This window comes from Bombina bombina, chromosome 3 (assembly GCF_027579735.1).
Source record: "Bombina bombina isolate aBomBom1 chromosome 3, aBomBom1.pri, whole genome shotgun sequence".
In the NCBI taxonomy this organism is placed as follows: Eukaryota; Metazoa; Chordata; class Amphibia; order Anura; family Bombinatoridae; genus Bombina; species Bombina bombina.
The window spans coordinates 507,837,136-507,861,596 of NC_069501.1; the positions used below are offsets into that span (position 1 = coordinate 507,837,136).

Consider the following 24,461-nt stretch of genomic DNA (forward strand, 5'->3'; position numbering starts at 1 on the left):
ATCCAGTTCTGGTTTGCCCCATAGTTGAATCAGCTGGGCAAATACCTCCGGATGGAGCTCCCACTCCCCCCGGATGAAAAGTCTGCCGACTTAGAAAATCCGCCTCCCAGTTCTCTACTCCTGGGATATGGATAGCTGAGAGATGGCAAGAGTGAACCTCTGCCCATAGAATTATTTTTGAAACCTCCAACATTGCCAGGGGGCTTCTTGTTCCCCCCTGATGGTTGATATAGGCTACAGTCGTGATATTGTCCGACTGAAATCTGATGAACCTGACTGCAGCTAGTTGAGGCCAAGCCTGAAGAGCATTGAATATCGCTCTCAGTTCCAGAATGTTTATCGGAAGGAGGGCTTCCTCCTGAGTCCACGAACCCTGAGCCTTCAGGGAGTTCCAGACTGCGCCCCAGCAGAAGAGAATCCCTGGTCTCCTGATCCAGATTTAGCAGAGGGGACAAATCTGTGTAGTCCCCATTCCACTGATTGAGCATGCAAAGTTGCAGTGGTCTGAAAGTTCCCTCTTTTTTGGGAACTATAAACAGGTTTGAATAGAAACCTTGTCCCTGTTCCTCTCTTGGAACTGGGTGGATCACTCCCATAACCAGTAGGTCTTGAACGCAACGTAAGAATGCCTCTCTCTTTATCTGGTTTGCAGATAATTGTGAGAGATGAAATCTCGCCATTGGAGATGATCCTTTGAATTCCAGAAGATAACCCTGGGAAACAATCTCTAGTGCCCAGGGATCCTAGACGTCTCTTGCCCAAGCCTGGGCGAAGAGAGAAAGTCTGCCCCCTACTAGATCCGGTCCCGGATCGGGGGCTACCTCTTCATGCTGTCTTAGAGGCAGCAGCAGGCTTCTTGGCCTGCTTCCCTTCGTTTCAAGCCTGGTTCGGTCTCCAGACTGGTTTGGACTGGGCGAAATTTCCCTCTTGTTTTGCATTAGAGGAAGCTGAAGCTGCGCCACTCTTGAAGTTTCGAAATGAACGAAAATTATTCTGTTTGGTCCTTAATTTATTGGACCTATCCTGAGGAAGGGCGTGACCTTTTCCTCCAGTAATATCAGAAATGATCTCCTTCAGGCCCGGCCCGAATAGGGTCTGTCCTTTGAAGGGGATGTTAAGAAGCTTAGACTTTGAAGTAACGTCTGCTGACCAGGACTTAAGCCATAGCGCCCTATGCTCCAAAATGGCAAAACCTGAATTCTTAGCCGTTAGTTTGGTTACCTGAAAAACGGCGTCAGAAATAAAGGAATTAACTAATATAAGAGATTTAATCCTGTCTAGAATATTGTCTAGCGGGGTTTCTACCTGCAGAGCCTCCTCAAGAGACTCGAACCAAAAAGCCGCTGCAGCAGTAACTGGGGCTATGCATGCAAAAGGCTGGAGAATAAAACCTTGATGTATAAAAATTTTCTTAAGGAGACCCTCCAATTTTTTATCCATAGAATCTAGGAAAGCACAACTGTCCTCGACGGGGATAGTTGTACGCTTAGCTAGGGTAGAGACTGCTCCCTCCACCTTAGGGACCGTCTGATACGAGTCCCGTATGGCGGCATCTATGGGAAACATCTTTTTGAAAGCAGGAGGGGGAGAGAACGGCACAACTGGTCTATCCCATTCCTTAGTAATAATTTCCGAAAACCTCTTAGGGACCGGAAAAACATCAGTGTAAACAGGCACTGCAAAGTATTTGTCCATTTTACACAATTTGTCTGGAACCACAATGGGGTCACAGTCATCCAGAGTCGCTAAAACCTCCCTAAGCAATAAGCGGAGGTGTTCAAGCTTAAATTTAAACGCTGTCATTTCAGAATCAGACTGAAGTAACGCCTTCCCTGAGTCTGAAATGTCACCCACAGATAGAAGCTCACCTGCCTCGGCTTCTGAGTATTGTGAGGGTATATCGGACACAGGCATTAAAGTGTCAGAAAGCTCTGTATTAGTTCTAGCCCCAGAGCTGTCTCGCTTTTCATAACTGCCGCCATGTCATGTAAGGTAAAAGAATTAGACGCGCTAGATGTACTTGGCGTCACTTGAGCGGGAGTTATAGGTTCTGACACATGGGGAGAGCTGGATGGCATAATCTCCCTTTTTTCCGTCAGAGAATCCCCTGGAGATAAATCTTTAAGCGCCATAATATGGTCTTTATAGTTTATAGAAATTTCAGTACATTTGGTACACATTCTAAGAGGGGGTTCCACCATGGCTTCTAAACATATTGAACAAGGAGTTTCCTCTATGTCAGACATGTTTAACAGACTAGTAATGAGACAAGCAAGCTTGGAATTAAACAAAAACGTTACTGTGCCTTTAAGAGAAAAAAAACTAACACTTAAACTGCAAAACAGTGAAAAAATATAGTAAAGTCTTTGAAATTTTTAGTGTGTGTGTAAAGGACTAAAGCAACATTGCACCCACTTGCAAATGGATGATTAACCCCTTAGGCCCCAAACCGGATTTAAAAAAACGTTAAAAATGTTAAAAGACAGTTGAGCACCCTGCCACAGCTCTGCTGAGGCTCCTACCTGCCCTCAAATACGATTTTGTGCAGAAATAAACCCCTTGTAATGGTTCTCAGGTGTCAGAGGACTCCTCTAGGGAAGCTGGATGTCTCAGTCTAAATTAAAACTGCGCATTTAGAGTGCTAAAATAGGCCCCTCCCACCCATGTACTGGATGCCAGAGGGGCCTTAAGAAAGTACTCATAGGAGTATCAGATTATCCATGTGGAAACTAGACCCCAAAGAAAAAGTTATCTCCCTCAGAGAAAAAACGTCTTATATATGAAGTCATGTAAACGTTTTGTCACTAAGAAATATAAGTATTAACGAGAGTATTACCCTGTTTTGTAAACATGATCCCGCTAAGATCATCAAATCTCCAGGCAGAATTCTTCTTCTAATTTCTGCCTGAGAGTACGATTTGGTGAAGGAATAAACCCTTTATAATGGTCCTCAGATGCCAAAGGACTCCTCTAGGGAAGCTGGATGTCTCAGTCTGAATTAAAACTGCACAGCTAAAGCGCTAAAATAGGCCCCTCCCACCATGTACTGGATGCCAGAGGGGCCTTAAGAAAATACTCCTAGGAGTATCTGACTAGCCATGTGGAAAACTAGGCCCCAAATAAAGATTTATCTCCCTCAGAGAAAAAACTTTCTATTTATGAAAACATGTAAACGTTTTGACACTAAATAATATTAACATGAGTATTACCCTGTTTTGTAAGCATGATCCCAGTCGTTGTTAAATCACTGCATCAGGCTTACCTCAAATACACAAGGCTCTGTCAGCATTTTCTAGAACTTATTCATCTCTCTAGAAATAAAAATACTGAACATACCTCAAAACAGGTAATCTGCAGACCGTTCCCCCAAATGAAGTTATCCCATACTCTTCAGTTATGTGTGAGAACAGCAATGGACCTTAGTTACAAACCGCTAAGATCATCAACCTCCAGGCAGAATTCTTCTTCTAATTTCTGCCTGAGAGTAAAACAGTACAACGCCGGTACCGTTTAAAAATAAACTCTTGATTGAAGGTAAAACTATCACCACATATCTCTTGATACTTCCCTTGTCGAGAGTTGCAAGAGAATGACTGGGGGTGGGGGTTAGGGGAGGAGCTATATAGACAGCTCTGCTGTGGGTGTCCTCTTGCAACTTCCTGTTGGGAAGGAGAATATCCTACAAGTAATGGATGAACCCGTGGACTGGATACACCTTACAAGAGAAATAAAGATTTAATCTTGGCAGATGAAGAAAAAAAAACCTGGCTTCTGCCATTCCTTCGAAATAAGTTAAGAAACAGTCAGGAACGGGAAAAGAGGAAGGCTGTTTAGGAGCTGTGTAAAATAATTTATCAATCCTCTTAACTGGTTGCTTGACTGTAGCAGGGAAATCCTCTACCTCTAAAGCAATTAAAACGTCCCAAAATAAGGGCATTAATATGATTGAGCCTGAAATTAAGGAACAAATCCTCTGCCACATAAGCAGGGTCCTGAGAGAGACTATCCGCAAAATAAGAGTCCACAGAGTCAGAAACACCCATATTATTAATGGGTAACTTAGTTACTTGAGCTAAAGGCCAAATAAGGATCACCTTCCAAACTTTCAAATGTCTGAGCTTAAAGGGACATGGAACCCAGTTTTTTTCTTTCATGATTTAAATAGAGCATGTGATTTTAAACAACTTTCCAATTTACTACTTTTAGCTGTTTTGTTCTCTTGGTATCCTTTGCTAAAAAGTATACCTAGGTAGGCTCGGAAGCTGCCGATTTGTGGCTGAACATATATGCCTAATTTCATTGGCTCACTCAATGCACAACCTAGCTCCCAGTAATGCATTGCTGCTTCTTCAACAAAGACTACCAATTCAATTTTGATAAATGAAGTAAATTGGAAAAATTGCATGTTTCATGTCCTTTTAACAGTTGGAGGCAACATAGTTAACACCTCATTATGTTTTATTTTTACTTTTTTTAATTGAGGTTTGTAGTAAGTCATACATGAAATATAGAACAACAAAACACAATGGTAATGGCATACAGACACCAAATAACATAACACTTTGCAGGAAATATAGAGACACATGTGGATAGAATGCCTAGAACTCTATATACCTCCGAAATGACACAGGAGGCCACTCTTGGACCCCATGAGTAAGCAATCAAGATATAGGAGGTTGTTTCCAACAAGAGAGACCGCTTTTGGATATCAAATTAAGAACCAATTTTTTTTAATTTTAGTATTTTAGTGTTACTATTGGCATTAACTTTGTATATAAAAAAAAAAATTCTTGTAGTAAGTAGACAAACATAATGATAAATGCTGCCGCTTCCAGGTATTAAAAGTATTAGAAAGGAGGGGGTTATAAGAAATAGTATTATAGGATTTATTATTAGAAGTTATAAGCACATCAGCCAAAATAATCCTTTTAATCTTAGGTGGGGACCAATGGAATTTCTCTAGTTCAAACTATAATGGGACCAAACCAGATAGCAGCATTTATAAGTAAAGGACATCTGCATGTGATTGCATCATAAGCAGTGTTGGGGTATATTTGGGTCTTAGAATGCTATTTACTGTGGATAGATATGTCATGTAATGACAATATAGAATATATAATTAACAATAAGATCAGACCAACTTTTGAGGTATAGGGGTTTCCCAGATGTAGCTGAAATAGCGTGAGACTGTGCATTAACCTTACGCTATATTATAGTATATTCTTCCATTAGTATGTTATTGCTCTCTAACCGCTGATATGCTAACTTTGCTTAATATATATATACATAACAGAACAGCTATATGTAGTAGAGTAATGGTAGCCCTACAGAGGGTGAAACATTAGTAGTATAATTTCCACCTAGTTCTAGCTATATATATATGTATATATATATATATATATATATATATATATATATTTAAAAAAAAAAAAAAAGAAGACTATGGGTATACGTTACACTCAACAGAGACATGGATGTACAGGACTGGTAGCGTATTGGTAGCCTACATAGCTATATATATATATATATATATATATATATATAAAACACCATTCTAATTACTCCTTGACCATTGGTGAGTACATAATTAAAGGGACAGTCTAGTCCAAAATAAACTTTCATAATTCTGATAGAGAATGTCATTTTAAACAATTTTCCAATTTTCTTTAATCAACAATTTTGTTTGTTCTCTTGGTATTCTAAGTTGAAAGCTAAACCTAGGAGGTTCATATGCAAATTTTTAAACCCTTGAAGGCCGCCTCTTCTCTCAGGGCATTTTTACAGTTTTTCACCACTAGAGGGTGTTAGTTCATGTGTTTCATATAGATAACACTGTGCTCACGCACGTGGAGTTCCAGTGAGCTAGCTCTGATTGGCTAAAAGCTAAAATGGATGTCTGTCAAAAGAACCGAGGTAAGGGGGAAGTTTGCAGAGGCTTAGATACAATGTAATCACAGAGGTAAAAAGTGTATTTATATAACTGTGTTGGTTATGCAAAACTAGGGGATGGGTAATAAAGGTATTATCTATCTTTTTAAACAATACAAATTCTGGTGTAGACTGCCCCTTTAAGGTAGGATAGGTTAGAAAATAGCTCAGAAGAGGTAGGGAAGGTGATCAGTATGGACCAGTTGCCCTCTCATAGCGTCATATACTGGAGAGCCTCTGATAACATTAACATAGGTGGTACTTTTCATATTATATTGAGGTCTACAGGGATAAGGATTCTTTATATAGCACAGCAACTAACAGTATATCAAGGGAAATAGATAATTTAAACCTCTTATTGTATCTATTTTTTCCTGATATGTCGTTCAAAAAACTTAGTGAGAACAGATTTAAATATCAGTGACAAATCTAAAGCTAGTAGTGATTTAAAGTTAAACAAGTTTTGCGAACAGCCTGTAAAAGTTGCTGGACTGAGATCAGGTTAGTGAATCCCATGTAAGTTATAAAGAAAATGATCAGTCTCATGTTCACCAGCAGAGCTTAAAGGGACACTGAACCCAAATGTTTTCTTTCGTGATTCAGATAGAGCATGCAATTTTCAGCAACTTTCTAATTTACTCTTATTATCACTTTTTCTTCATTCTCTTGCTATCTTTATTTGAAAAAGAAGGCATCTAAGATTTTTTTTTGGTTCAGACCTCTGGACAGCACTTTTTTTGTTGGTGGATGAATTTATCCACCAATCAGCAAGAACAAAGAAGGTTGTTCACCAAAAATAGGCCGGCATCTAAACTTACATTCTTGCATTCCAAATAAAGATACCAAGAGAATGAAGAAAATTTGATAATAGGAGTAAATTAGAAAGTTGCTTATAATTTCATGCTCTATCTGAATCATGAAAGAAAAAAATTGGGTTCAGTGTCCCTTTAACACAGTCTTACAGGTTGTAAATAAAGCTGATACACTTTACCAGAATCATATTTAAAGGGACAGTCTACTCCAGAATTGTTAGTGTTTAAAAAGATAGATAATCCCTTTATTATTTTTTCAGCTCTTTTGACAAACATGCATTTAGCCAATCAGTGCCCTCTCACTTGTAAAACCATGGGCGTTGTCACAATGTTATCTGTATGGCACACATGTACTCACGCCTTCTAGCTGCGAAAAACTGCCAAATGCATTGAAATAAGGGGCGGCCTACAAGGTTTTAGAAATAAACATATGAGCCTACCTAGGTTTAGCTTTCAACATAGAATACCAAGATAAAGCAAATTTGATTATAAAAGTGAATTGGAAAATTGTTTAAAATTGCATTCCCTATATCATGAAAGTTTAATTTTGACTAGACTGTCCCTTTAACCTACTCCAATTTTCGATATTTAAGTCCTAGGGTAAGGAGCCAAGGCTTGAAAGCAAGGCTTATGAGCTGGTGGCATGACTAGTGTTTTATCAAACTCAGTCCAGCAAACAACATTGGCGTTTATAGCTCAGCGAGGTTAGCACTGTTGTGTGGTTAAAATGCTCTGGTTGGCCTCACATGCTTTCCTCTGCTTTGTATCGGACTCTAGAGGGTCTAAAGTTAAAGACGTTGCTATTTGATGGGCTTCTTCTGCTGTATTGCACGTGCTGTTTATCACTGCTCGATGGCAAATAAGAAGGTTGATTTTTAAAAGATTACTCGAGAAGCTTATAGCAGCTGACAAAACGACCTGTCATGGCCACCGCCCGTAAATTCCCCCTAACACCTCATTATTAGTTAAGTGGATATACTCCTTACGTTTTGGATAAAGTTCAGATAAGCAACTTTAACCCTTTGAGTGCTAAGCACTTTCCCACCAGGGTGCTAAGGTTTTTTAAAGGTTTTTTTATTTTATAAAAATATTTTTTTTTTACTTTTTTTAATTATTTCAGATCCCCAAGACCTACACTGTTGGAAAAGGTTAGGCGATTACCTTTCCAACGGTGGGTCTTGGGGGTCTGTAGCTGATTCGATGCCCGAGATACAGGCTTCTAAGCAGCATGCCCCCTGCTCCTATAGTTAACATTGTTAATGTTAAATAAAGTTGCGCGGTGAGGTTATCATGTCATTGCGCATGACTTCACCGTGTGTAACGAACGTGAAGCCCAAGCGAAGCCTGTCACTTTGCAGGCCTGATCGCCGGGGTAGGAACCGGTGGAGCCCCCAGATCTCCCTCAAAGTGGGAGAGTGCTAGTGACAGCTCTGAGCCGTCATTAGCACCTGACTGAGACAATTTGTGATGACTAAGAGCCATCATTAGCACTCAAGGGGTTAATAGGGTAAAACCCTAGCAAAACTTTGAAACACAGCAAAGCCCTGTTTAAAGTATCAGAGGATCTCTCTTCTAGAAAATAAGATGATGGACCAGAGGCCTGAGCTGCAACAGTTTGCTTTATCATGACAGTAAGGACATAGATTAAGTATCAGAGACAGACTGAAGGAAAGAAAATGGCATAATATTAGGCTGATAAACCCTAAATAGTGAAACAATAACAATAACAAGGTATTGTTAAATAGTGCTGAAAAAGGGTACAAAACAGCAAAAGGCTTATATAGCAAATAACACAGCACATAAAGGGTTAACTAAAATGTGCGCCCTAAACTTGAAATCAAACTCTGTAGATCAGAGTGTCTTACCACCTACACTGGTCATAGGAACCTTACTTAGATGCTGAATAGGTTACAGTAACACAGGGACAGGAAAAAATGACGACTCCGAAAAGGCTCACTAAAATTGTTAACCCTTAGCGTTCCTCCGCTACAATGAATGCTAAAATCAAGAACCCGAAGGGAACAAGAAAAAGTTTAGCGCAGGTGAAGGAAAAAACACTGTGTACAGCTCAGAAGTGATTTCTGAGGGCGCTAAAAACTGTAAGTAAAAGTGTATGGTGTACAGACTACGTGAAAGCATGTGTACATGTTCATACTAATAGCAGGTGGTCTATGAAGGTGAAAAGTATTAACTTTTAACACCTGCTCCACTGTGCATACCCCAGCTAAACGAACTTGCTTCCAGTAGAAAAGTCCATCCTAGACAGTGCGAGCACAATGCCAATGGTCTAAACCAGTAAAAGCATTTACAACCCAGGTTATTAGTGGACAAGTTAACATTTCACTTGGGGATCCAGAAGGAGTAGCTCAATGTAAGACCTAGGGATTGGTGGACAATTCCAAATTTACCATGGAAGGCATGTGACATATCTCACTGAGAATAGACCTGCTTAGATGATAACTCCTTCCCATACGTGATTACTCGTGGACTCGCACCATCTGATGAAATAAATATTTCATTTGAAAGAAAACATAAATTATGCTTACCAGATCATTTCCTTTCCTTCTGTACAGGGATAGTCCACAGCTGCATTCATTACTTGTGGGAATACTGAGCCTGGTCACAAGGAGGAGGCAAAGACACCTCAGCCAAAGACTCTTGATTGAAGTCACAAATAGACACAACTTTAGGAAGAAAACCTAACTAGGGTCGTAGAACAGTCTTATTATAGAGGAAACCCCAATAAAGAGTATGAATTGCAAGGTTGCAACACAGAGACTAATGCTGGTAGAAGCACGCTACAGATGGAGTAGCTCATTGAAGATGAAATTCAAAGACCACCTCCTGCATAGCTACAAAAGTAGTCCAATGAAACCCCCTAAAAATAAGATCTAAGCTCCAAGAAGGAGCATCATATTGACTCACTGGCCTGAACGCAGTCAGAGTCCTAGCAAAAAACTTTACGTCGAAAGCTCAACAAGCCTCTAGAGCAGAAGAAACAGACAGGACCCAGAAAACTGTCCCAACAAGTAACTAGCTAAGAAAGCCCTTCTCCAGATCATCCTGGAGGAAAAAAAGGGAAGCCTGGCAGGCCAGAAAAGAGTGCCAGGACGAAGCTTGCTCTTCCCGACAGAAGGGGTCCTCCACACCTATGACAGATGACGAGGAACCAGCTTACGCGCTGAAGGACCATAAGCTCTCAGAAAAACCCTCTCTCGTTTAAGACCAAGCGACCTCTCGTCCGCCTCACCGTAATAAGATTCGATGAAGCAAAAGGAGCCTTGACCCAGCAAATCCCTGCGACAAGGTAACCCCCATGGAAACCCCTAGACCGCAAACATGATCTCGCAGTCACAAACGGAGTACTGTAATCAGTCTAACTGACCCCTGCTCCTACTAGGATTGAGCCATCACTCGAGAAAGAGTGATAAGGCAGAAGAATAAAAAGGTTGTCCTACGCTGAAAGGCAAAGAATGACTGGAGGATGAGGGAAGTGGGGGAGGTATTTAAAGTAAAAGTAAAGTTAGATCTTCTGCTTTGCAGATTTACATAATTACTTACAAAACAATAGCACTTTCATTCATGATATTTTTTATTTCTGTACCTAAATACCTTTTTCGCCGCTTAGAATCGCAGATTTTTATCTTCCTCAATTCAGCCCGTTGCTGAGGAGTTAATTTATTTCCTGGTCACGTTTCTGCAAAGCACCAATTGACTTTCTGGCCGATCGGCGGCCAGAAAGCTACGTCACAGCCTGCTCGCAGCCAATGCGCATGCGCCGAGTACAATATTAACATGGGGATGTTAGGCGCGCGTTCACAATTCGCGCATGCGCATAATTGGGATTCATTTGTTGCCAAGATACAGTTTGACGAATGCGCGTTTTCATTAGGGGATGGGAAAGTTTGCATGCGCATTTGTACCCGGATCGTCGAGTAGCGCATGCGCAATAGATGACAATAACGTGAACAAGCTTTTAGCCTACGTATAGAGCGGGTGGGACCGCTCTATACGTAATGAATACAAAATCCAGGAAGAGGAGGGTGGGAGGAGCAACGGACAGAACGGTAGGGAAATCAATTATACAAATATCAAATATTAGATTGAAGAAAAGAAAAAATAAAACCAGCGATAATGTTATATTTGGGCTATAGATTGTAATGATATATTGCTATGTGGAAAAATTTACTTTCACTTTAAGCCTTTGGCTGGGGTGTCTTTGCCTCCTCCTGGTGGCCAGGTTCAGTATTCCCACAAGTAATGAATGCAGCTGTGGACTCCACCTGTAAAAGGGTACTATAATAATGTATTTCAAGTCCTTACAGCTGTTAAGTGATTGTTATAGTAAGAATGATCACCTTACAGTGACTGCTAGATTCATGTTGGTGGGTTATTGATGTTAAAACTCATAAATACATGTTTCTTTGAGCTAATAAAATATTGCAGATATCCAAATAAATGGGAGAACTGGGTTAGTGTAAAATTGATGCTAATTTATGACATTTTATATAGGATGGTTTTGTAAGAATGGATGGTTTGGCTCTAACACAGGGGAGTGAAATGATTTAGCACTGAAAGGTTTAAGAAAAACTTTTGAACATGTAGGCTATTGATTATTAAAATGTTCTAGACTTACCCAGATATCAAATTTACCAGGAAAGAAACGCTCAGGGATTCGAGCTGCATACAGTCCAGCACCTGTTATATACATGACTGCCATGAGGAAGAACCATCCCATCTGACCAACCGTGGTTGCCTTTACAAAGCCCTCTGCAATAGTGAAGTGAAGAGTTGGCACAATGCCACTTAGGCCAAGTCCAAGAAACACACCTGACAACGAAAAAACAATAAATGAACGCCATCATTAAAACATTTTTACTTCTTGGCTCATATGTTTGGATAATACCATTGAAACCCTTCAACCCAACAACTTAAAACATAGCTCACACCTCCTAATACTCTTAGCAGTGTTTTGAGGCAGATGCAGAGAAGAGTAAGGGATGGTACTGATTATTAACTTGTTATTATTCAAGAATTGCATGATTTAGCTCTCAGACAAATATGTTATCTCTTTGTTAAATATCTATCCAGTATTGCAATTCTTATAAATATCCTGCTATATTATTTTAATTAGTATTGTAATGCTAAGTCTTCTACTATTGCTGCTGTTAGGGATTTTGAAGGAGGACTTTAGTTGAAATATATTTTGTAATTATATCAGAGGAGCTTAAAGGGATAGTTTAGTCAAAATTAAACTTTCATGATTCAGATAGAGAATGCAATTTTAAGCAACTTTCTAATTTACCCCTATTATACATTTTTCTGTGTTCTCTTGGTACCTTTATTTAAAAAAGCAAGAATGTAAGCTTAGGAGCCGGCCCATTTTTGGTTCAGCACCTGGGTAGTGCTTGCAGATTGGTGTCTAAATGTAGCCACCAATCAGCAAGCGCTACCCAGGTGCTGAACCAAAAATGGGCCGGCTCCTAAGCTTATACATTGCCTGATAAATTTCTTTCTTTCCGAATATGGTGAGTCCATGGCTTCATCAATTACTGTTGGGAATATCACTCCTGGCCAGCAGGAGAAGGGAAAGAGCACCACAGTCAACATGTTAAGTATCACTTCTCTTTCCACAACCCCCAGTCATTTGACCAAAAGGAAATGGAGAAAAAACGAGTAACACAACGTGTAGAGGTGCCTGAGGTTTTAGTAAAAAATAACAATCTTGAAATAAAGGGCAGGGCCCTTGGACTCACCATATCCGGAAATAATTTTTTTTATCAGGTAAGCAAACATTTTCTTTTCTTTCCTAAGATATGGTGAGTCCATGGCTTCATCAATTACTGTTGGGAACCAAACCCAAACTAGATGACACAGATGAATAGGGAGGGACAAGACAGGCAGACCTAAACAGAAGGCACCACCGCTTGAATAACCTTACTCCCAAAAGACGCTTCGTCCGAGGCAAAAGTATCAAATTTGGAAAGAGTATGCAAAGAGAACCAAGTTACAGCCTTGCAAAACTGTTCCACAGAAACGTCATTCTTAAAAGCCCAAGAAGAGAAGACAGCCCTAGTGGAAAGAGCTGTAATTCTCTCAGGAGGCTGCAGTCCAGCAGTCTCATAAGCAAAACTAATTATAATTCTCAACCAGAGAGAAATAGAAGTAGCAGTAGATTTCTGACCTTTACGTTTTCCAGAGAAACAATCAAACAGGGCAGAAGACTGGCAAAAATCCTTAGTCGCCTGTAAAAAAAAAAATATATTTTTTTTTTATAAAGCACGCACAAAATTCAAGTTGTGCAACATAGAGAAGGAACAACAAAATCCAGATTAATATAGGAAGGAAACCTAATAAGTACAAAGAACCGTCTTATCAACAAGAAAGATAAGGAAAGGCGAATCACACTGCAAGGTTGAGATTCCGAAAACTCTCTGAGCAGAAGAGAAGCAATAAGAAACAAAAACCTTCCAAGATAACAAATTAATTTCTTTTGCATGATTTACCGAGTCCACGGATTCATCCTTACTTGTGGGATATTATCCTTCCTAACAGGAAGTGGCAAAGAGAGCACCACAGCAGAGCTGTCTATATAGCTCCCCCCTTAACTCCACCCCCCAGTTATTCTCTTTGCCGGCTCTAAGCAGGAAGGGTAAAGTGAAAGAGGTGTTAAGCTGTTAGTTTTATTTTATCTACAATCAAGAGTTTGTTATTTTTAAATGGTACCGGTGTTGTACTATTTACTCTCAGGCAGGACATAGATGAAGATTTCTGCCTGGAGGATTATGATCTTAGCATTTGTAACTAAGGTCCACTGCTGTTCCCACAGAAGCTGAGGAGTACAGGAAAACTTCAGTGTGAGGAACGGTTTCTTGCTATACAGCAATGAGGTATGTTCAGTCATATTTTCATATTTTCTGCAGAGACTGTGTTAACTCAGAAAGGCTGACAGTATCCCCATTAGGGGAAGGTTAAGCAGTAATCCTAGTGTGAAAGAGGCTTTACTAGCTTGCATAAAGGGCTAAGTTTTTTGGGCACTCAGTTTGTTTATGAGAAATTGTGACAAACGTTTGTGTGTTCTGGGAGTAACGTTTTTTATGTTTATGGCACGTTTGTTTGAGGGGTCATTTGGCTTATTTGGGGTTGTTATAACCCACATGGTTTTCAAACTAGGTTTGTGTAGGCCCCAGCAACATCGAGTGAGGTGGGCGGGGCCTATTTTCACGCCTCAGTTGCGCATTTAGTTATACAGACAAGCAACTTCTCCTGAGGTCCTGATAATCTTCTGATGGCCTATTCGAAGCTTTAACCCCATATTATCAATCCTAAGGGCAGGTAGGGCCACAGCAGAGCTGTGGCAAGGTGCTAATAGGGGTTTTTAACCGGTTTTAGACAAATTTCAATCCGGTTTTTTTATTTGGGGGTTTATTGCTTATTTACTTGTGGTGCAATCCTTCTAAAGCTTAGTGGGTACACTGTTAAAATTTTGGAAAATTTGAAGCAACTTTAACCTGTTTTGCAGTTTGTGTATGTCTTTTTTTCTCTTAAAGGCACAGTACCGTTTTTGCAAATTGTGTTTTTTTCATTAAATAAAGTGTTTTCCAAGCTTGCTTGCTTTATTACTAGTCTGTTAAACATGTCTGACACTGAGAAAACTCATTGCTCAATTTGTTTAGAAGCCATTGTGGAACCCCCGCTTAGAATGTGTCCCACTTGTACTAATATGTCTATAAATTGCAAACAGCATATTTTGACTTATAAAAATTTGGCATTAAATGATTCTCAGACAGAAGGAAGTCAGGTTTTGCCATCTAGTTCTCCCCAAGTGTCACAACCGGTAACGCCCGCACAAGCGACGCCAAGTACTTCTAGTGCGTCTAATTCTTTCACCTTGCAAGATATGGCTTCAGTTATGAATACTACCCTCACAGAGGTTTTATCTAAACTGCCTGGGTTGCAAGAGAAGCGCAGTAGCTCTGGGTTAAGAACAAATGCTGAGCCTTCTGACGCTTTAGTAGCCGTATCCGATATTCCCTCACAATGTTTTGAAGTAGGGATGAGGGATTTGCTGTCTGAGGGAGAGATTTCTGATTCAGGAAAGATGTTCCCTCAGACAGATTCAGATATGACGGCATTTAAATTTAAGCTAGAGCACCTCCGCTTATTGCTCAGGGAGGTTTTAGCTACTCTGGATGATTGTGACCCTATTGTAGTTCCAGAGAAATTGTGTAAAATGGACAAATATTTAGAGGTTCCTGTTTACACTGATGTTTTTCCGGTCCCTAAGAGGATTTCGGACATTGTTACTAAGGAGTGGGATAGACCAGGTATTCCGTTCGCTTCCCCTCCTGTTTTTAAGAAAATGTTTCCCATTTCTGACACCATAAACGACTCATGGCAGACGGTCCCTAAGGTGGAGGGAGCTATTTCTACCCTGGCTAAGCGTACAACTATACCTATTGAAGACAGTTGTGATTTCATTGATCCTATGGATAAAAAATTAGAGGGTCTCCTAAAGAAAATTTTTGTTCATCAAGGTTTTCTTCTTCAACCTATAGCGTACATTGTTCCTGTAACCACTGCTGCTGGCTTTTGGTTTGAGGCTCTAGAAGAGGCTCTTCAGATGGAGACCCCACTAGATGATATTTTGGACAGAATTAAGGCTCTTAAATTGGCTAATTCTTTTATTACAGACGCCGCTTTTCATCTTGCTAAATTAGCGGCTAAGAATTCAGGTTTTGCCATTTTAGCGCGTAGAGCGTTATGGCTTAAGTCCTGGTCAGCTGATGTGTCATCTAAATCTAAGCTTTTGTCCATCCCTTTCAAAGGTAAGACCCTATTCGGGCCTGCACTGAAAGAGATCATTTCAGACATTACTGGAGGGAAGGGTCAAACCCTCCCTCAGGATAAGTCAAATAAGACGAGGACCAAACAAAATAATTTTCGTTCCTTTCGAAACTTCAAGAGTGGTCCCACTTCCTCTTCCTCTGCTGCAAAGCAAGAGGGGAACTTTGCTCAATCCAAGCCAACCTGGAGACCTAATCAGGCTTGGAACAAGGGTAAACAGGCCAAAAAGCCTGCTGCTGCCACTAAGTCAGCATGAAGGGGTAGCCTCCGATCCGGGACCGGATCTAGTAGGGGGCAGACTCTCTCTCTTTGCTCAGGCCTGGGCAAGAGACGTTCAGGATTCCTGGGCAGTAGAAATTGTAACCCAGGGATACCTTCTAGATTTCAAGGATTCCCCTCCAAGGGGGAGGTGCCATCTTTCTCAATTGTCTGTAAACCCGACAAAAAGAGAGGCGTTCTTACGCTGTGTAGAAGACCTTTTTACCATGGGAGTGATCTGCCCAGTTCCAAAAGCAGAACAGGGGCAGGGGTTTTACTCCAATCTGTTTATAGTTCCCAAAAAGGAGGGAACCTTCAGACCAATTCTGGATCTCAAGATCCTAAACCAATTCCTAAGAGTCCCATCCTTCAAGATGGAGACCATTCGGACTATCTTACCATTGATCCAGGAGGGTCAATATATGACCACCGTGGACTTAAAGGATGCATATCTACACATTAATATCCACAAAGATCATCACTAGTTCCTCAGGTTCTCCTTTCTGGACAAGCATTATCAGTTTGTGGCTCTTCCTTTCGGGTTGGCCACGGCGCCACAAATCTTCACGAAGGTGCTAGGGTCCCTTCTGGCAGTTCTAAGGCCATGGGGCATAGCAGTGGCGCATTATCTAGACTACATTCTAATTCAAGCGTCGACCTTCCAACTAGCCAAGTCTCACACGGACTTAGTGTTGGCCTTTCTAAGATCTCACGGGTGGAAGGTGAATGTAAAAAAAGTTCTATTCCCCCCCTCACAAGATTTTCATTTCTAGGGACTCTGATAGACTCAGTGGACATAAAAATATTTCTGACGGAGGTCAGAAAATCAAAGATTTTGTCCACCTGCCGAGCTCTTCACTCCATTCCTCGGCCGTCAGTGGCTCAGTGTATGGAGGCAATTGGTCTAATGGTAGCGGCAATGGACATAGTTCCGTTTGCTCGCTTGCATCTCAGACCACTGCAACTATGCATGCTCAATCAGTGGAATGGGGATTATGCAGATTTATCTCCTCAGATAAATCTGGATCAAGAGACCAGAGACTCTCTTCTTTGGTTTTTGTCACAGGATCATCTGTCCCAGGGAATGTGTTTCCGCAGGCCAAAATGGGTTATAGTGACGACAGCCTTTTGGGCTGGGGTGCAGTCTGGAATTCCCTGAAAGCTCAGGGTTTGTGGACTCGGGAGGAGGCTCTCCTACCGATAAATATTCTGGAATTAAGAGCGAAATTCAATGCTTTCCAGGCATGGCCTCAGCTGGCTTCGGCCAGATTCATCAGGTTTCAGTCGGACAACATCACGACTGTGGCTTATATCAATCATCAGGGCGGAACAAAAAGTTCCTTAGCGATGACAGAGGTCTCAAGGATAATTCGATGGGCAGAGGCTCACTCTTGCCATCTGTCAGCGATCTATATCTCAGGTGTAGAGAACTGGGAGGCAGATTTCCTAAGTCGTCAGACTTTTCATCCGGGGGAGTGGGAACTCCATCCGGAGGTGTTTGCTCAGCTGGTTCGGCTATGGGGCACACCAGAATTGTATCTGATGGCATCTCGTCAGAACGCCAAACTTCCTCGTTTCGGCTCCAGGTCAAGGGATCCTCAGGCTGTACTGATAGATGCTCTAGCAGTACCCTGGTCGTTCAACCTGGCTTATGTGTTTCCACCTTTCCCTCTCCTTCCACGTCTGATTGCCAGAATCAAACAGGAGAGAGCATCAGTGATTTTGATAGCGCCTGCGTGGCCACGCAGGACTTGGTATGCAGACCTGGTGGACATGTCATCTCTTCCACCATGGTCTCTGCCACTGAGACAGGACCTTCTGATTCAAGGTCCATTCAAGCATCCAAATCTAATTTCTCTGCAACTGACTGCTTGGAGATTTAACGCTTGATTCTATCAAAGCGGGGTTTCTCTGAGTCAGTCATAAATACCTTGATTCAGGCTCGGAAGCCTGTTACCAGGAAAATCTATCATAAGATATGGCGTAAATATCATTTTTGGTGCAAATCCAAAGGCTTCTCCTGGAGTAAAATCAGGATTCCTAGGATTTTGTCTTTTCTCCAAGAGGGATTGGAGTAAGGATTGTCAGCTAGATCCCTAAAAGGACAGATATCTGCTCTGTCTATTTTGTTGCACAAGCGTCTGGCAGATGTTCCAGACGTTCAGGCTTTTTGTCAGGCTTTAGCTAGCTTTGAACCCATGCATTCCATAGATATTAAGCTTTTATCTTGGAAAGTTTTGTTCCTAGTTGCTATCTCTTCAGCTCGAAGAGTTTCTGAACCATCTGCATTACAATGTGACTCACCTTATCTTGTGTTCCATGCTGATAAGGTGGTTTTGCGTACCAAGCCTGGGTTCCTACCTAAGGTTGTTTCTAACAGGAATATCAATCAGGAAATTGTTGTTCCTTCTCTGTGTCCTAATACTTCTTGTAAGAAGGAACGTCTGTTGCACAACTTGGACGTGGTTCGTGCTTTAAATTTTATTTGCAGACAACCAAAGACTTTCGTCAAACATCTTCTTTGTTTGTTGTCTATTCTGGAAAGCGTAGGGGTCAAAAGGCTACGGCGACTTCTCTTTTCTTTTGGCTGAAAAGCATCATCCGTTTGACTTATGAGACTGCTGGACAGCAGCCTCCTGAAAGGATTATAGCTCATTCTACTAGAGCGGTAGCTTCCACATGGGCTTTTAAAAATGATGCTTCTGTTGAACAGATTTGTAAGGCTGTGCTTCATACCTTTTTAAAATTTTACAAATTTGATACTTTTGTTTCTTCGGAGGCTATTTTTGGGAGAAAGGTTTTGCAAGCAGTGGTGCCTTCTGTTTAGGTTTCTGTCTTGTCCCTCCCTTCATCCGTGTCCTAAAGCTTTGGTATTGGTATTCCACAAGTAAGGATGAATCTGTGGACTCGGTACATCATGCAAAAGAAAACAAAATTTATGCTTACATTAAAAAAATGTCTTTTTTTTTGCGATGTACCGAGTCCACGGCCCGCCCTGTCTATTCAAGACAGATGGTATTTTTTATTACTTCAGTCACCTCTGCACCTTATAGTTTCTCCTTTTTCTTTCTTGGCCTTCAGTCGAATGACTGGGTGGTGGAGTTAAGGGGGGAGCTATATAGACAGCTCTGCTGTGGTGCTCTCTTTGCCACTTCCTGTTAGAAAGGATAATATCCCACAAGTAAGGATGAATCCGTGGACTCGGTACATCGCAAAAGAAAGAAATTTATCAGGTAAGCATAAATTTTGTTATCTATGGAATGCCATGGCTCAAAAGGAGCCTGCAGTAAAACTTTAAGAACAAAGTTAAGGATCCAAGGAAGAGCAACAGACTTAAACGCAGGCCTGATTCTCATCAAGGCCTGACAAAAAAATTGCACATCCGCCAGATGCTTATGCAGCAATATAGAAAATGCAGCAATCTGACCCTTCAGGGTACTGACTAGCAAACCCTTCTCCAGACGACAAAATCATAGGAATCTTGACCCTACTCCAAGAGTAGCCCTTGGATTCACACCAATAAAGATATATACGCCATATCTTATGGCTAATCTGTCTAGTAACAGGCTTGCAAACCTGAATCATGGTCACAATGACCGTCTCAGATACACCACGCTTAGACATAACTAAGCGTTCAATCTCCAAGCAGAAAGCTTCAGAGAAACGAAAGAATAGACCCTGATTAGAAGGTCTCTCTCCTCAGGAACAACCACCAAGGTGGAAGAGATACATCCCAGCAAGGTCTGTATCCAGATCCTGCAAGACTATGCAGGAACTATTAAAAATACTGATGCCCACTCCTATGTGATACGAGCAAAGACTTGTGAAAGAGAGCAAACTGAGAAACAGGGATGTCCCCAAGAACTGCTAGGGATTTTAACATAGCATGAGCCACAGCAAGAAGAAAAGGAGCACCGTCACAAGGTAGGATAAAAACAAGTCCTTTATTGTAAACAAAAAGTTAAAATGTTCAATGGATCAGAACAAATTACCACCTTGTCAGTGGAAATGGAGAGAGGAGCTCACTCATCAGTACTGCTGCTGACACGTTTCGGCTTGTGTTGCCGTAATCGAAGCTGCAGTATTGTTCCAAAGACAGCCTTTTAAAAGAGGTTACTAACTTCTCATTGGTTAAAATCTAAAAATAGAGGAGTCCTCAAACTCTACCTCTCCATCCGCTGTGTACACTTTACACCTTAATTTCACCTGTTTATTTTCAGGTACATATGTTGGTTAACAAATTCCCAATTTCCAGACAGCAATTTTCAGTGCAGGATACACGATTGAGTACAAATTCCCCAAAAAATATACACTTAACTTTTGGTATTAAATTCCAACACACTATAGCCTAGAGGGTTAAATCTTAAAGGATCTAAGTAACCATAGTTTCGAAACACATAGATATTAACAACATGTCTAAAAACACTTATGTATAATCTGTACATTTTTGAAGAGAATAATAATTGACCTTTAACTCCTGCTTATATTTAGAGTAATATGTATAGCATTTCAAATATCCTATTCCTAATTAGAATGCAAAAAAGCCTTAAAGAATATAAGTAAATATCCTAACAATCTGGATCCTAGTTATCTCTCTATATGTACAGGAGTACCTGCTTACTGCAACCATAAGTAATCATGTTGTAAACAAACAAACAAACAGGCACATTGCACAAAGAGGGAGGTCCTCACGACACACATTCTAGGAAATCAATGTAAAATACTTTTGTTACTCCCAGTAATTTATCAGGTCATAGCTTGAATTAAAGCCATCTGGTATCCTTGTCTTTAATGTGTGTATCCAGAAGACCTCCCTTTTTCTAAGCAACCTATCCCTGTCACCTCCTTTAGCTGGACACTTCCCTGTCTCAATAATTGTCCAACGTAATGTTTCAGTACGTTTTGCATGCACCTCTCGGAAATGTTGCACCAGGAGTGTTGTGAGCTTGCCCTGCCTTATACTGAAGATATGCTCCTGGATTCTCTCTCTCATCTCCCTGCTCGCGAGCCCCACCTAATGAATTTCCCATTGGCTACACGTAATTAAATAGAAAGCAAATATAGCTCGACAGTTAAGACATGAGAGATGATCATAGGTTTTCCCAGTAGATGTACTCTTAAACCCCTGTCCTACCTCTAGATGGCTACATGCAGTACACCCTTGATGACTACACCAAAACATTCCCCTGTGTTGCAACCAAGAGGAACCTCCAAAGCTTAGGGACCTCAGCTGTGTTGGTGCCACTATATTCCCAATTGATAAGACCTTCTTGAAGGCATACCTGAAGCCTTTGCTAACTACATCAATTAGACCATCATCCGCTTTCAAGATATTAAAATGTTTTCGGATGATATTGCACACTTGGTTATAATCACTACTGTATTGGGTAATGAATGACACCCCTTCAAATTTCTTTTTCTCAGATTTTCCCTTTTTAAGGAAATCCCCCCCCCCCCCCCCATCTCTATTTGCAATCTTGATCTTAGAGGCAACTACATCCTTCCTCTTATACACTCGGTTATAGAAACGCTCTTCCAAATCATTTGCATGTTTCTCATATAGAGTGTCATTTGAGCAATTCCTACGTAACCTTATGAATTGTCCATTCAAGACTGATTTGAATACTCTTTTAGGATGATTGCTTTTTGCGTGTAGCAGTGTATTCCCTCATATAGGTTTCCTATATACTTCAGAAACAATTTTATTTTATGTGGTTCCTCGTAAGCATACATTAAAATAATGTATACAATCACCACCAAATTCAAAGGTGAACTGAATCCCAACATCATTAAGATTTAACTCCTCAACAAAAGTAACTGCTTCATTTTCATTTCCTTGCCAAATAACAATCAGGTCATCTATGAACCTCTTGTAATGGATGACTTTATTTTTAATTGATTCACTACATCCATAGATGTGGGACAGCTCCCACCAACCCATGAACAGGTTGGCATAGGAGGGGGCAAATTTGGCCCCCATAGCTGTCCTACATCTCTGGAGGTAGTGAACTCCCTCAAACACGAAATGATTGTGTGTTAATAGCATTTTGGCTACCTTCAGAATATATTGTCTAAATTGTAAATCATAATTTGTAAGTCTTTCCAAGAAAAAGTCAATCGCCACCACATATAGCAGATAGCCAAACCAGTACTGAAAGCTATCAGCAGAGGTAATGCTATATAAGAGTATATCGTCGATCTGAAAAGGGAGGTAAGAGATGAATCCCTACGACCGCATAACAGAGAACCCTTGAAAAGATTTCCCGCGAGGGAAACCATAAAATCAAATAGGCGATACTCTCTTCACACCCCTCTGACAAACACTGTACTCTGAGAGGAATTGGGCTTCAGAAGGCTTAGAAGCGCTTATCACAGAAGAAATCATAAAAATCAAGCACAAACTTACTTCACCACCTCCATAGGAGGCAAAGTTTGTAAAACTGAATTGTGGGTGTGGTGAGGGGTGTATTTATAGGCATTTTGAGGTTTGGGAAACTTCGCCCCTCTTGGTAGGATTGTATATCCCATACATATATACACTTTGGTTTGCTATCACTGTATGTAACACATGTATGGGATAAAAATGTTGTTTTCTTTTTTTGTTCTCATTTTTCGTTTTTATATACACTTTGGTTTGCTATCACTGTATAAAACACATGTATGGGGTATACATTTGGTCCTCTTTTTAAAAAAAATTATATTCTCTGAGCTGTCATTGTTTTTCTGTAATATATGGATACATTTCTCAGCTCAAATAAGATTAAGTCACCTATAATGCCTCCAAAAAGAAACCCCCTCCCCCCCGTAATAGCCTAGTCCCAGCAATAGAAGGTCTTTGTTAGGGGTAATATGAACCTGACGGCAGCCATCTTGTTCCCCGCAGCCATTTTGTAATGATTAGACTTTTATTATAATGGTTCATTCTGTAGTGAGAAATATATGCTTGCTATTGTATTTTCTTTAGCCGGTTAGCCTTGTAGAAAGTCCCTGGCCGCACGCCCAGAAGAATGTTCTATCAATAAGATGGTCCAGTGACCTTGGTGTCTCTGCAGATGCATGGTTTATTATGACTATAGAATATTGTTTATAAGCTAGTGAATTTCCAGAATCACACTGTGTGTAACTCTGTATAACTGTGTAAGATGACGCGGTCCTAACGTGTCATCCCCTTAACCCTGTATGTCACTATAAGAAAGGCTTGCACTGTGCAATAAACAGAATTGGCTTTAGATCATAATGCTGCGTGGTCTGAGTCATTCTAAGGGGCCCTGATCAGATAATCTACATATGCCTCAGGTGGTACACTGGCCCCATGGCTTCGGCCTGACCTGACACTTACCCCCCCTGGGGGGACACCTAACAGTTTTGGCGTCAGGACAGTGGGATTCGCAGGGAGTAAGAATGAGTGCTTCTACCATGCTTTCCTTCTGTGAATTTGAACCTAAATTTAGTCTGGTAATAGGTGTTGATAATATATGATAAAGGGTTAAAGGGGTTCCTGTGGTTGAGACGCAGGTTTGCGGAGGTTATAGTCCTGCCGGCAGTTGTGATACCCCTCCAGACAGGTGTAGAGTCCTGTGCTGGGATACGACAGGTATTGTGAGTCCTGTCTGTGATAAGCGCGCAAGAAATATATGAATGCCAGTTGACGGGAGGATTTTTTTAAGATAAAACTCCCCCGGGCAAGGTGGCAGTGAGTGAGTGAGTCTCACGTCTGTTAAAGTTTCCCATATTCATTCCCATAATAGAGTTTTGTTAACCACCTGAAGCTCATGTTGATATCTGATGCTTGCTTTGTTTGTGTTTTTTTGATGCTGTGCGTAGAAAATATTAAGTGGCTATGCATGTTATTATTGTGGCTATTATTGTGTTGAGAAATGGGAACTGCTCATAGATAAGATTGCACAGAGAAAATTACATGTATAAGGTAAAAGAAAAAGAGAGTTAATAGTTTCTGCAAAAGACAAAAGACAAAAGAAAGTTTATTTAAAAGTGCGTCCGTTTTTGTTGCAAGTAAATTAATCTGCAGGTCATGCTACAGTACAGAGGTGAAATTTGTGTGGTAAATCATACAAGCAGCTTAAATTATGGTTGGGATATACATATGTAATTTACGTGATGAATGGTTAGTCCTTAAAGGGACAGTCCACTGTAATAAGGTGTTGCTATTAATGTATTGTCCATGACTTGTTATACAAGCTGCATAGTATAACATATAGGAGAAATTGTATTTGCAAGTTTATTTGTATATATATGAAGTAGCTAGTTTTATGCTTTCAAAACACAGTTGATTGCAATGGGTTGAATTTTAGATAATAAGAATATCTCATTATCTTATATTTTTCTGTAAAATCAGAGCTCAGTGTGTAGACGGAGCAATAGAAAATTGTCATTTTATTATTTAAAGAACCAGTGCAATAACACTGTATTAGTAGTTTGCTAAATATATTTTAAGAGACTTTTCTTTGTATATATTTATTTTAAATCTGCCGTTTAGATAGCAGATATTTCTTTTTGCAGTATAACTTAATTCTCTCTGTAATGCAAACTGAAGTGATAAGTTGTTTACAATTTTAGTGTAGGGATCCGGGAGACTAGCGGACAGAAAAGAAAAAA

At 40.5% G+C, this 24,461-nt stretch overlaps 1 protein-coding gene across 2 annotated transcripts in view; it reads right to left on the reverse strand.

The window, feature by feature from the left end:
* Positions 1–24,461, reverse strand: part of ADIPOR1 (adiponectin receptor 1) — a 454,062-nt gene that overhangs the window by 114,772 nt on the left and 314,829 nt on the right. For both annotated transcript variants that reach the window (XM_053706909.1, XM_053706910.1), the window contains one exon: positions 11,377–11,570. In XM_053706909.1, the coding sequence (XP_053562884.1) occupies positions 11,377–11,570 (194 nt within the window). The remainder of the gene's footprint in view (positions 1–11,376; positions 11,571–24,461) is intronic.